This window comes from Scyliorhinus torazame, chromosome 3, assembly GCF_047496885.1.
Source record: "Scyliorhinus torazame isolate Kashiwa2021f chromosome 3, sScyTor2.1, whole genome shotgun sequence".
Taxonomy (NCBI): domain Eukaryota; kingdom Metazoa; phylum Chordata; class Chondrichthyes; order Carcharhiniformes; family Scyliorhinidae; genus Scyliorhinus; species Scyliorhinus torazame.
This window is the reverse complement of record NC_092709.1, coordinates 250,457,217-250,470,340: the sequence shown is the minus strand read 5'-3', so window position 1 is coordinate 250,470,340 and position 13,124 is coordinate 250,457,217. Positions and strand designations below refer to the sequence as shown.

At 47.2% G+C, this 13,124-nt stretch overlaps 1 protein-coding gene across 10 annotated transcripts in view; it reads left to right on the top strand.

The window, feature by feature from the left end:
- Positions 1–13,124, top strand: part of LOC140409050 (protein unc-13 homolog B-like) — a 933,512-nt gene that overhangs the window by 765,160 nt on the left and 155,228 nt on the right. For all 10 annotated transcript variants that reach the window (XM_072497095.1, XM_072497100.1, XM_072497102.1 and 7 more), the window contains one exon: positions 2,074–2,163. In XM_072497095.1, coding sequence (XP_072353196.1) covers positions 2,074–2,163 — 90 coding nt within the window. The remainder of the gene's footprint in view (positions 1–2,073; positions 2,164–13,124) is intronic.

The window sequence follows — 13,124 nt, the reverse complement described above, 5'->3', positions numbered from 1 at the left end:
AAGCAGTCCATGTGCAAATGAAAGCCCTGGACAATGCAATACTTGAACTGAAAAATGGAAAATAAGATTCATGCCACATAGGTGCCAGGCAATGACTATCACCAACTAGAGAATTTAACCATCACCCCTTGACATTTAATGGCATTAACATCACTGAATCCCCCATTATCAACATTCTGGGGGTTATCGTTGACCAGAAACTGAACTGGATTATCCATATAAATATTGTGATTTTAAGAGTAGGTCAGAGACTGGGAAATCTGCAGCGAGTAACTCACCTTCTGACTCCCCAAAGCCTGTCCACCATCTACAAGGCACAAGTCAGGTGTGCGATGGAATACTCTCCACTTGCCTGGATGGGTGCAGCTCGAACAACACTTGTTGACACCATCCAGGACAAAGCAGCATGCTTGATTGGCACTCCATCCACAAACATTCACTTCTCCGTCACCAATAAACAGTGGCAGCTGTGTGTACCATCTACAAGATGCATTTCTGAAGCGCACCAAGGCTCCCTGGACAGCACCTTCCAAAACCCACGACCATTGCCAAATAGAAGGACGATGGCAGCAGACACATGGGAACACCACTACCTGGAAGTTTCACTCCCAAGTGTCTCACAATCCTGACTTGGGAATATATTGCCATTCCTTCAATGTCACTGGATCAAACTCCTGGAACTCCCTCTCTCGCAGCATTGTGGATGTACCTACACCATGTGGACTGTAGTGGTGCACCAAGACAGCTTACCACCACCTTCTCTCAAGGGAAAGGGAAATTAGGGATGGGTAATAAATTCTGATCCGGCCAGCATCACCTACATCCCATGAATGATTTTTTTTAAAGCTGTGTGTGAGTGCTCTGCTCAAAGCAAAAGTGAAACTAAGACTGGATGACGTAACATATTTCCCTTCTAATAATGTCATACTATTATCCCTGAAAGGTATATTAGAGCACTTCCTGGTCAATTCTCATGGAGTCCTTGCAGACTTCCATGGGTACCCCAGTGCATCTTCTGGGGTATGACTATCCTAGGCTGGAAGACCTGGACCAGTATGGTGAAAATATAATCAATATGGATGATATTCTTTCAGTCAAGTGTTATTAAGGCAAAAATAATTTTAAAGTGGTAGTTCCTAACCCTTTGGTTAATGGAGTGTATTGTATAAGAAAATGAAATATTTTGCAATAAGTAGGAGGTCTAAATAAGGAATCTGGATCGACGAGGCTTGATGGGCCGAAGGGCTTGTTCCTGTGCTGTAATGTTCTTTGTTCTATGCAGATGGATGTGATTTATTTCCTTTGGATTGTTCTGGATCAAAGTTTTTAATGCATGTCAGTTTAACACTAATACAAGAGCTCGCTCACGTCATATAAACCAGTTATAGATTCAGCAATTGCTTTCAATGAGAAAGTGTTTTTTTATCATCTATTCTATATTCCATCCCAGATTACTTGCACTCATTATCGCTAATATAAATTTGGTCATCTTATTTTGTTCACGGGGGCAGCACGGTAGCATTCTGGATAGCACAATTGCTTCACAGCTCCAGGGTCCTAGGTTTGATTCCGGCTTGGGTCACTGTCTGTGCGGAGTCTGCACATCCTCCCCGTGTGTGCGTGGGTTTCCTCCGGGTGCTCCAGTTTCCTCCCACAGTCCGAAGATGTGCAGCTTAGGTGGATTGGCCATGATAAATTGCCCTTAGTGTCCAAAATTGCCCTTAGTGTTGGGTGGGTTACTGGGTTATGGGGATAGGGTAGAGGTGTTGACCTTGGGTAGGGTGCTCTTTCCAAGAGCCGGTGCAGATTCGATGGGCCGAATGGCCTCCTTCTGCACTGTAAATTCTATGAATCTCAAGTTATACATAAAGTAAGTTGTTCAGCAGAAAATGAAATCTTGCTTGAGTGTTGAGGAGTCTAGAATGAGTTGTGCTTTGTGTTGAAAATGTAATAGAAGTGGAAAATTACCTACAGATTTAACATGCATTTAAAAAAGTGTAATTTCAGGTTTACGTTTTATTAGTCTCAATTTGATGTAAAAAAAATAATTTGAAAGCCTGTTTTATTTAACAGAACAATTTCCCAGCAAGTAGTCCTGAGCGATTGCAAGATCTGAAATCTACAGTTGATCTCCTGACCAGTATAACCTTCTTCAGAATGAAGGTATTCTCTTTCTACTGTCATTATGTTCTGCAGATTCTGTAAAATTATAACCATGATTAATAGTTTCAAATTCATAAAGGAAGAAAATAAGTCTGTTTGATGGTTCTGTGCTTTTCTTTAATAACTCATACATTTTCTCTCCTTTTAGGACTTCCTTCTGCTGTGATTTTGTGATTTTATTTCTTGTATATTATGAATTCCTTAGAAAAGTTACCCCTTTCTCTTCCTTCTATCTCTTCCTTCTATCTCTTCATTCCACCCTCTGTCTCATTTTCCTACCTTCTGCCTCCTCTTTCCTCCCTCTGTCTCCTGTTCCTTCCTTGTTCTATCCCCTGCTTTTCCCACATTTAGATCCTCTTTATCTCCCTCCTTTATCTCTCATTCTCCTTCCTTTTCTATTTCCTCTTCTTGTGGTGATATACATCACTGTAAGTACACAAAGGGTTAATGTGCATGCACTACACCTAGCTAGACACTAGAGGGAACACCAGAGACATGACACACAGGCAGTCAACCAATAGATCAGTAAGATAGGACACGATCAATGGGCAGTCACGATACACACAGAGGTGACACTACCACAGGAGGGCATTACACCAACCCATATAAAAAGGACACAACACACATGATCTTCCTCTTTCCAGTGGAGACTCTCAGTGAGTACAGACACATAGTTGATTGAATATCACTCTCACCACATGGATTGTAGCAGACTGGTTAGTCAGTCTGAGTAGCTAAATCAGGATTAACAGTAGCGTTGAATCCAAGTGGGAGATGCAACCAGCATGGTGGATAATGGGGAACCTAGACTTCCAGAAGGAGTTTGACAGGGTATGCATAAAAGACTGATCCACAAAGTGAGATTGCAGGGGATTGGGGTTAGAGTACTAGATTGGATTGAGGATTGGCTGACGGGCAGAAAGCTGAGGGTTGGGTAAATGGGTCCTTTTCTGGTTGGCAAACTGTAACTCGTGGGGTGCCTCGGGTTCAGTCCTCAAACCTCAACTGTTTACAATCTATATAAATGATCTGGAAGCAGGGACAGAGTGTAATATAGCAAAATTTGCAGATGATACTAAAATAGGTGGGAAAGCAGGCAGTGAAGAGGAGATAAAGATTTTACAGATGGATATAAATAGGCTAGGAGAATGGGCCAAAATTTGGCAGATGGAGTTTAATGTGGATAAGTGTGAGGTTATCCATTTTGACCGAACAAATTGTCAAGCAAATTATTATCTAAATGTAAAGCAGATTCAAAATGTGTCTGGGCCGAGGGATCTGGGTGTCTTTGTTCATGAATCGCAGAAAGTCGGGGTGCAGGTACAGCATGTAATAAGAAAGGCAAATGGAATTTTAGCGTTTATTGCAAAATGAATGGAGTATAAAAGAAGAGAGATGTTGCAATTGTATAGGGTGCTGGTGAGACCACATCTGCAGTATTGTGTCCAGTTTTGGTCTCCTTATTTGGGGAAGGATGTGGTGGCATTGGAGGCAGTTCAGAGGAAGTTCACCAGATTGATTCCGGGGATGAAAGGGTTGACACATGAGGAGAGATTGAACAGTTTGGGGTTTAGAAGAGCGAGAGGGGATCTGATCTATATAAAATACTAAAAGGGATTGATGAAGCAAATGTAGACCAAATGTTTCTCCTTGTGGGACAATCTAAAACAAGAGGTCACGGATATAGGTTGAGAGGCAATATATTTAAAACTGAGATGAGGAGGAACTATTTCTTGCAGAGGGTGGTGAATTTGTGAACTTGCTGCCCCATAGTGTTGGGGAGTCTGAATCATTAAATGGTTTCAAGAATGAGTTAGATATACTTTATACTTCTGATTTCAAAAAATGGGTTGAGGGTTATGTGGAACAGGTAGAGAGGTGGATTGGAGACCAGGAAGAAATCAGCCATGATCTGATTGAATGGCAGAGTAGACTCGAGGGCTGAGTTACCTACTTCTGCTCCTAATTCATATTTTCTTCCCATCTGCAGCCTTTAAACCTTCTAAACTGCCTGTCAGCATGTCAAAATGAAAGATCTCTGAGAATAAAATGAAAGTCTTCCCATCAGTAGCCTTAAATCCTTTAACTGTCTCCCAGCATGGTAACATTAAGGAACTGTGAGATGAAAATAAAAGTCTTCCTATTAATTGTGGTGATATACATCACTGTAAGTACACAAAGGGTTAATGTACATACATTACACCTAGTTAGACACTAGAGGGAACACCAGAGACATGACACACAGACAGTCAACCAATAGATCAGTAAGATAGGACACGACCAATGGGCATTCACGATACACATAGAGGTGACACCACCACAGGAGGGCATTAGACCAACCCATATAAAAAGGACACAACACACATGGTCTTCCTCTTTCCAGTGGAGACACACAGTGAGTACAGACACAGGGTTGACTGAACATCACACCCACCACGTGGATTGTAGCAGGCTGGTTCGTCAGTCTGAGTAGCTATAGCAGGATTAACAGTAGAGTCGAATCCAAGTAGGAGAATTGTTAATAGTTTAATAAATGTGTTAAAGCTATCTCCAAGTCTGAACCTTCCTTTGTCAGAGTGCACATCAAGGAAGCAGCTTATGCTACGTCAAGAGCATAACAAAACATTACTGTGGTGAAAAGAACAGGTGCAGGGGCAGGGCAAGGACCCAACACCTGGTCTTTCTAGGATGCTCTTTATACCAAAGGGTCAGCCTCTTTCAAACAAACTGCTGTTAGAAAGAACAACTTCTGAAAACAAGAAGAACCGCAGAGTTAATGGACCCTTGTAGAGCTATCTAAATAAAGAACTTTAATCCTTCCTTTGAAACTGCCTGACCTGCCAATCAGGAGGCTTTTAAATGCAATGGTGCATAAAATTGAATGAAAACAATGCAGTGCAAAACCTTTGGTTTCTTGGTGACACAGAAGCTTGAAAAAGATAACCGGCAATGCAATTGACTATAGAAAACATTTCAAAGGTTTCCACCACATTAAAGGGAATACTTTTACCTTCATTGCCCTGATCTTTCATTTTATCATGCTGCAAGTCAGTTTAAAGGGTTTAAGGCTGCAGCTGCGAAGACTTTCACTTTATTCTCCGAGATCTTTAATCCTGACATGCTGATAGATAGTTTAAATGGTGTAATGTCTGCAGCTGCGAAGACTAGCCAAATAACCCCATGCAGCCCAAGACCCCCTGACTCACACCTCCCCTTTGGCACTCTGAAGGCAAGTGAATTGAGCGTACTCGCCCCCTTGCCACCCCCCACACCACCCTCTCAGAGTGCAAGCCGCCAGTTCCCCGTTTCTGAGGGCTTGCACCAATTGTATGCCAGTGGGACTCCTGGTTAGAGGGGGGAGTTGGAGAATCCCAGGAGACAAATAAATTGGCCGTCCTACCCGATGATGATATTGGGGTATTTGCATGTTCTCACCGAGTCTGGGCTGAAACCAAGCCAGGGTCAACAGGGCAGGCCGAGATACAACGGTTTGACGCCTGGTGTGAAATCTGTTTTCTGCCTCCCTCCTGATTCTCCAGGCCATGGCAATTCTAACCACAGGCGAGCAAACCCGGAGAACTCCCCCTATGTTCCTGTTGAATGAAATGTAATTTTTTAAGTTAGAAATTGCAATGTTTTTTTTATGAAGGATTCATTGTTTGTTTCTGTGGCTGCTGGTTCCCCTTACTTTTAAACATCCTCCTCACTGGATTGAATTGAACCAACAACTCAAGCTCCTGCTGCTGCTGCCAGTATTGCAAGCTGCCGCTTGTGTATGTTCTTCTCGCCTGCTCTCTTGTTTGGAAGAATCCCGTGGAATCACCTTTCACTCTCTCCAACTCCCTCAAGTTCACTGCTCTTGTGTTTCACTTCCAGTGCAGCTCACTCCTTTGCTGGTATACATTTCTTTTTAAAAAACATTTTCTTGAAGGCATTTTCAAATATATACAAAACAAAGAAGCACAAATGCCAACCACGGCAACAGGAAACAATCAAACCCTCCCTGCACCTCCTCCAACAAACACCCCCCAATCTCCCTGCTGCAACCCCCGGCACACCGCCCCCCCCCCCCCTTTTCTAGTTGTCACCCAAACCCCCAGCCCATATGGAAATAACACAACAGCCCCCTCGCCTCGCCGATGACTCAATAATAATCTTTATTATTGTCACAAGTAGGCTTACATTAACATTGCAATGAAGTTACTGTGAAAATCCCCTCGTCACCACATTCTGACGCCTGTTCAGGTTCACTGAGGTCGCTACAAACAAAGAACAAAGAAATGTACAGCACAGGAACAGGCCCTTCGGCCCTCCAAGCCCGTGCCGACCATGCTGCCCGACTAAACTACAATCTTCTACACTTCCTGGGTCCGTATCCCTCTATTCCCATCCTATTCATGTATTTGTCAAGATGCCCCTTAAATGTCACTATCGTCCCTGCTTCCACCACCTCCTCGGGTAGCGAGTTCCAGGCACCCACTACCCTCTGTGTAAAAAAACTTGCCTCGTACATCTACTCTAAACTTTGCCCCTCTTATCTTAAACCTATGCCCCCTAGTAATTGACCCCTCTACCCCGGGGAAAAGCCTCTGACTATCCACTCTGTCTATGCCCCTCATAATTTTGTAGACCTCTATCAGGTCGCCCCTCAACCTCCTTCGTTCCAGTGAGAACAAACCGAGTTTATTCAACCGCTCCTCATAGCTAATGCCCTCCATACCAGGCAACATTCTGGTAAATCTCTTCTGCACCCTCTCTAAAGCCTCCACATCCTTCTGGTAGTGTGGCGACCAGAATTGAACACTATACTCCAAGTGTGGCCTAACTAAGGTTCTATACAGCTGCAACATGACTTGCCAATTCATATACTCAATGCCCCGGCCAATGAAGGAAAGCATGCCGTATGCCTTCTTGACTACCTTCTCCACCTGTGTTGCCCCTTTCAGTGACCTGTGGACCTGTACTCCTAGATCTCTCTGCCTTTCAATACTCTTGAGGGTTCTACCATTCACTGTATATTCCCTGCCTGCATTAGACCTTCCAAAATGCATTACCTCACATTTGTCCGGATTAAACTCCATCTGCCATCTCTCCACCCAAGTCTCCAAACAATCTAATTCCTGCTGTATCCTCTGACAGTCCTCATCGCTATCCGCAATTCCACCAACCTTTGTGTCGTCTGTAAACTTACTAATCAGACCAGTTACATTTTCCTCCAAATCATTTATATATACTACAAACAGCAAAGGACCCAGCACTGATCCCTGTGGAACACCACTGGTCACAGCCCTCCAATTAGAAAAGCATCCTTCCATTGCTACTCTCTGCCTTCTATGACCTAGCCAGTTCTGTATCCACCTTGCCAGCTCACCCCTGATCCCGTGTGACTTCACCTTTTGTACTAGTCTACCATGAGGGACCTTGTCAAAGGCCTTACTGAAGTCCATATAGACAACATCCACTGCCCTACCTGCATCAATCATCTTTGTGACCTCCTCGAAAAACTCTATCAAGTTAGTGAGACACGACCTCCCCTTCACAAAACCATGCTGCCTCTCACTAATACGTCCATTTGCTTCCAAATGGGAGTAGATCCTGTCTCAAAGAATTCTCTCTAGTAATTTCCCTACCACTGAAGTAAGGCTCACCGGCCTGTAGTTCCCTGGAGTATCCTTGCTACCCTTCTTAAACAGAGGGACAACATTGGCTATTCTCCAGTCCTCCGGGACATCACCTGAAGACAGTGAGAATCCAAAGATTTCTGTCAAGGCCTCAGCAATTTCCTCTCCAGCCTCCTTCAGTATTCTGGGGTAGATCCCATCAGGCCCTGGGGACTTATCTACCTTAATAGTTTTTAAGACACCCAACACCTCGACTTTTTGGATCTCAATGTGACCCAGGCTATCTACACACCCTTCTCCAGACTCAACATCCACCACTTCCTTCTCTTTGGTGAATATTGATGCAAAGTATTCATTTAGTACCTCGCCCATTTCCTCTGGCTCCACACATAGATTCCCTTGCCCATCCTTCAGTGGGCCAACCCTTTCCCTGGCTACCCTCTTGCTTTTTATGTACGTGTAAAAAGCCTTGGGATTTTCCTTAACCCTATTTGCCAATGACTTTTCGTGACCCCTTCTAGCCCTCCTGACTCCTTGCTTAAATTCCTTCCTCCTTTCCTTATATTCCACACAGGCTTCGTCTGTTCCCAGCCTTTTAGCCCTGCCAAATGCCTCCTTTTTCTTTTTGACGAGGCCTACAATATCTCTCGTTATCCAAGGCTCCTGAAAATTGCCGTCTTTATCCTTCTTCCTCACAGGAACATGCCGGTCCTGAATTCCTTTCAACTGACACTTGAAAGCCTCCCACATGTCAGATGTTGATTTGCCCTCAAACATCCGCACCCAATCTATGTTCTTCAGTTCCCACCTAATATTGTTATAATTAGCCTTCCCCCCAATTTAGCACATTCATCCTAGGACCACTCTTATCCTTGTCCACCAGCACTTTAAAACTTACTGAATTGTGGTCACTGTTCCCGAAATGCTCCCCTACTGAAACATCTACCACCTGGCCGGGCTCATTCCCCAATACCAGGTCCAGTACCGCCCCTTCCCTAGTTGGACTGTCTACATATTGTTTTAAGAAGCCCTCCTGGATGCTCCTTACAAACTCTGCCCCGTCTAAGCCCCTGGCACTAAGTGAGTCCCAGTCAATATTGGGGAAGTTGAAGTCTCCCATCACCACAACCCTGTTGTTTTTACTCTTTTCCAAAATCTGTTTACCTATCTGCTCCTCTATCTCCCGCTGGCTGTTGGGAGGCCTGTAGTAAACCCCCAACATTGTGAATGCACCCTTCTTATTCCTGATCTCTACCCATATAGTCTCACTGCCCTCTGAGGTGTCCTCCCGTGGTACAGCTGTGATATTCTCCCTAACCAGTAGCGCAACTCCGCCACCCCTTTTACATCCCCCTCTATCCCGCCTGAAACATCTAAATCCTGGAATGTTTAGCTGCCAATCCCGCCCTTCCCTCAACCAGGTCTCTGTAATGGCAACAACATCATAGTTTCAAGCTCTAAGTTCATCTGCCTTACCCGTAATACTTCTTGCATTAAAACATATGCACTTCAGGCCACCAGACCCGCTGTGTTCAGCAACTTCTCCCTGTCTGCTCCGCCTCAGAGCCACACTGTTCCTATTCCCTAGTTCTCCCTCAATGCTCTCACCTTCTGACCTATTGCTCCCGTGCCCACCCCCCTGCCATACTAGTTTAAACCCTCCCGTGTAACACTAGCAAACCTCGCGGCCAGGATATTTATGCCGCTCCAGTTTGGATGCAACCTGTCCTTATATAGGTCACACCTGCCCCGGAAGAGCTCCCAGTGGTCCAGATAACGGAAACCCTCCCTCCTACACCAGCTGTTTAACCACGTGTTTAGCTGCTCTATCTTCCTATTTCTAGCCTCACTGGCACGTGGCACAGGGAGTAATTCCGAGATTACAACCCTAGAAGTCCTGTCTTTTAACTTTCTGCCTATCTCCCTGAACTCCTGCTGCAGGACCTCATGCCCCTTCCTGCCTATGTCGTTAGTACCAATATGTACAACGACCTCTGCCTGTTTGCCCTCCTCCTTCAGGATGCCCTCTACCCGTCACTTCATTTCCCAAGGCTATATCAGAATTGTGTCTCCTCTCGTTGGGCTTGTCATGTATTGTTTAAAAAAAATTCCTGGACACCTCATGAATTTTTCACCCTCAATGCCCTTTATATTGTTTGATACCCAGTTAATATTGATACAGTTAACGTCTCCTACTAATATTGCCCTCTTATTCCTACAGGCAGAAATGTGTCTACATATATCTTCTATCTCCCTCGCACTATTTTGGGGTCTGTAGTATACTCCTATTAGTGTGACTGCCCCTTTTATTTCTAAGCTCAACCCATAAAGCTTAATTTGTTAACCCGTTTAGTATATCATCCCTTCTCACAACTGTAATTGATTCTTTAACCAATAATGCTACCACTCCTACTTTTTTGTCACCCACTCTATCCTGATACACATTGGATGCGATTCTCCGGCCTAGTTATGCTCTAGCGCAAACGAATCGAGGCCGGTGAAGAGTGGGAGAGGCCAAACACGAGATCCGTGCCAGGCGCCAAACAGTTTGCAATGCAACCGGCCTATATCCGAAATAGGGATCTTGCCTTAGCGTGGCAAGAAATCAATTTTAATAATCTAATAATAATCTTTATTAATGTCACAAGTAGGCTTACATTAACACTGCAATGAAGTTACTGTGAAAATCCCCTCGTCACCACATTCTGACGCCTGTTCAGGTTCACTGAGGTCGCTACAAACAAAGAACAAAGAAATGTACAGCACAGGAACAGGCCCTTCGGCCCTCCAAGCCCGTGCCGACCATGCTGCCCGACTAAACTACAATCTTCTACACTTCCTGGGTCCGTATCCCTCTATTCCCATCCTATTCATGTATTTGTCAAGATGCCCCTTAAATGTCACTATCGTCCCTGCTTCCACCACCTCCTCGGGTAGCGAGTTCCAGGCACCCACTACCCTCTGTGTAAAAAAACTTGCCTCGTACATCTACTCTAAACTTTGCCCCTCTTATCTTAAACCTATGCCCCCTAGTAATTGACCCCAGGCGGCACCACCATGCCAACCCGTGAATCGTGTGGACCGTTTCCGGGGGCAACCCTTGTCCCTGCCCGTCTGTCCCAACAACCACTCATAGCTCCCACCCACTGCTGAGGCCTCTGGCCGTGTGGCTGAAGGCCATTGACAATAAGAAATTGGTAGTTGTGGTTAAGTGAGCACTTCACACATGCCAAGTGGATTCCCGTGGATGGAGGGCCATGTAGCTTGTGGGAGTCATTGCCCAGCATCCCAATCACATCCTGATGTCGGACACTGTGTTTAAAAAATGCGGGAGGGAACACCACACACGCAACATCCAAACACCTAGCGGGTGGGACACACTTCCGGGGATATGTCCACGGCCAGAGGGTGGGTGAGCACCACGTGGGGAGGCGCGGGGGGGGGGGGGGGGGGGTGCCTGGGGAGATGGGCGAAGGATCCTGAAGCTAGCCTGCATTGCGGAAAGAAGGGACAGAGGCATCATGGTTACGCAAAATGGTGTTTAATGTGTTAATATCCCACTCCTGAAGGCGCCGCCCTCCAGCCCCCCCAACCCACCCCACCCCTCCCCCAGTGCCTTCAGTGATCCTCAACGTGCTTGGCCCTCCTAGCTCTCCCACTACGTTTAGGTGTTTCCCTAGGATGTACATCTGAGGTGGAGGCTGCCAGCTGCCTACCTCATCCTGTGGCCTTCAATGTCCCTGTGGGCATCCTCTGGGGGCTCTGGGGCTGGAGGGCCCCGACTCACTTTTCGGCGGCACATGCACAGCCGTGCTGCCCTGTCCCGTGTGCTGACCTCGAGATGCAGCCTCATCAGAGGGGTGGAACTCAGGGGAGCTGGTGGCCACCGTCGGTGCCCCATGGGATGGGTCCAGGTTGTCACCTGGTCGGTGCCCATAGACCCCTGGGGTTCACCTTGGGACGGAGGAGCAACTCGTTCAAGGCCCAGCTGCCCCTGCATCATCCGGATCTGCCAGCCCTTGCGGTTCCCCATGGTCCGCACTGTTGTGTTGGCGCCCTCAGCGATGCTCCTCAGTGACTGGGATATGCTCTGCAGTGCCTCAGCCATGCCCACCTGCGACTGGGACAAGCTCCGCAGCACCACGGCCATGTCCATCTGAGAGCAGGGCATGTCCCGCAGAACCTCATCAAGGTCAGCCTGGTACTGAGTGACATCCCCCAGCGAGTCGGACATTCTGCTGAGACCCTACGTGACTCCTTGACACCTTCACTCATGGTGCTGACGTCATGCACCAGACTCTCCACTGCAGTCACCACCCTAGCAATGTTGGCCTCGGTGCCACTCATTGCCATCGCCATCTCCTGCGCCTGTAGCTTCTGGGACTCCTCCAATCGGCTATGGATCTGCTGGAGAGACACTAACATCTTCCTCTAAATGTCCCGGCCGCTCCCTATCGTCTCCATCAGTTCCGAGTACCTCTGTGCCACAGGCTCAGCCAGGTCCTGGGATCCAGCAGCCCACCGACTGCTGTCTTGCTTGGGGTTCCTGCCTCCACCTGATGTGCATCATCAGCGGTGTGGTGCTCACCAGATTGTGCCCCCGAAGCCTGTCCACTAACATGTCCCACCAAGGTGCGTGTAACTGCGCTGGTGGAGGGTGGGGATGACAGCTGTGCAGTGACTATAACAGTTGCATCCTCGGAGCTCACCTCCGAGGTGTTCTCCTCGGAGTCAGGAGTCGGTGCAGCCTGGGATGGCCGACACAGTCGGCTGGACCTGCGGGAGAATGGATATGTAGTCAGTGGGAGGGATGGGTCAGTCAGCAAGGCAATAACAACTCGCGCTTGATGGGCCTTCCGGGTGGAGCTTGGTGGTTCCTCACAGCCTCCGATCTGTCCTCCGTCACCCAAGTCACCTCCAGGGCATGCTCCTTGAAGGAGGTGAGGATTCTTAAATCCAGCACCCCGCCACCAATCTGAGCTCTCTCCCGATGGCTATGGGAGAGTTTTTCCTGAGGTGACACAGAGAGTTAGCTGAACACGTGCTTCACAGTGGTGGTAAAGGAGGGGTTGCGGTGGTTGAAGGGGGAGGGGGTGGAGGTAGGGTTGGGGGTCGCATGGGGAGGTGGATGCTCACTAGGGGGGGGGCGGGGGGGGGGGGCGGTGATGGTGCATTGGTGTCTACTCACCCGTGCTGCCCGGTGTAAGTTGTTGACCTTCTTACGGCCCTGAAGGCCAGTCCTCCTGGTCACACTCCCCAAGCTGACAGCTGCTGCCACCTCATCCCAGGAAGCACTGTCTGCCTTGTGGTTGACTCTCCGAGACCCTCAGGGGATCAGAA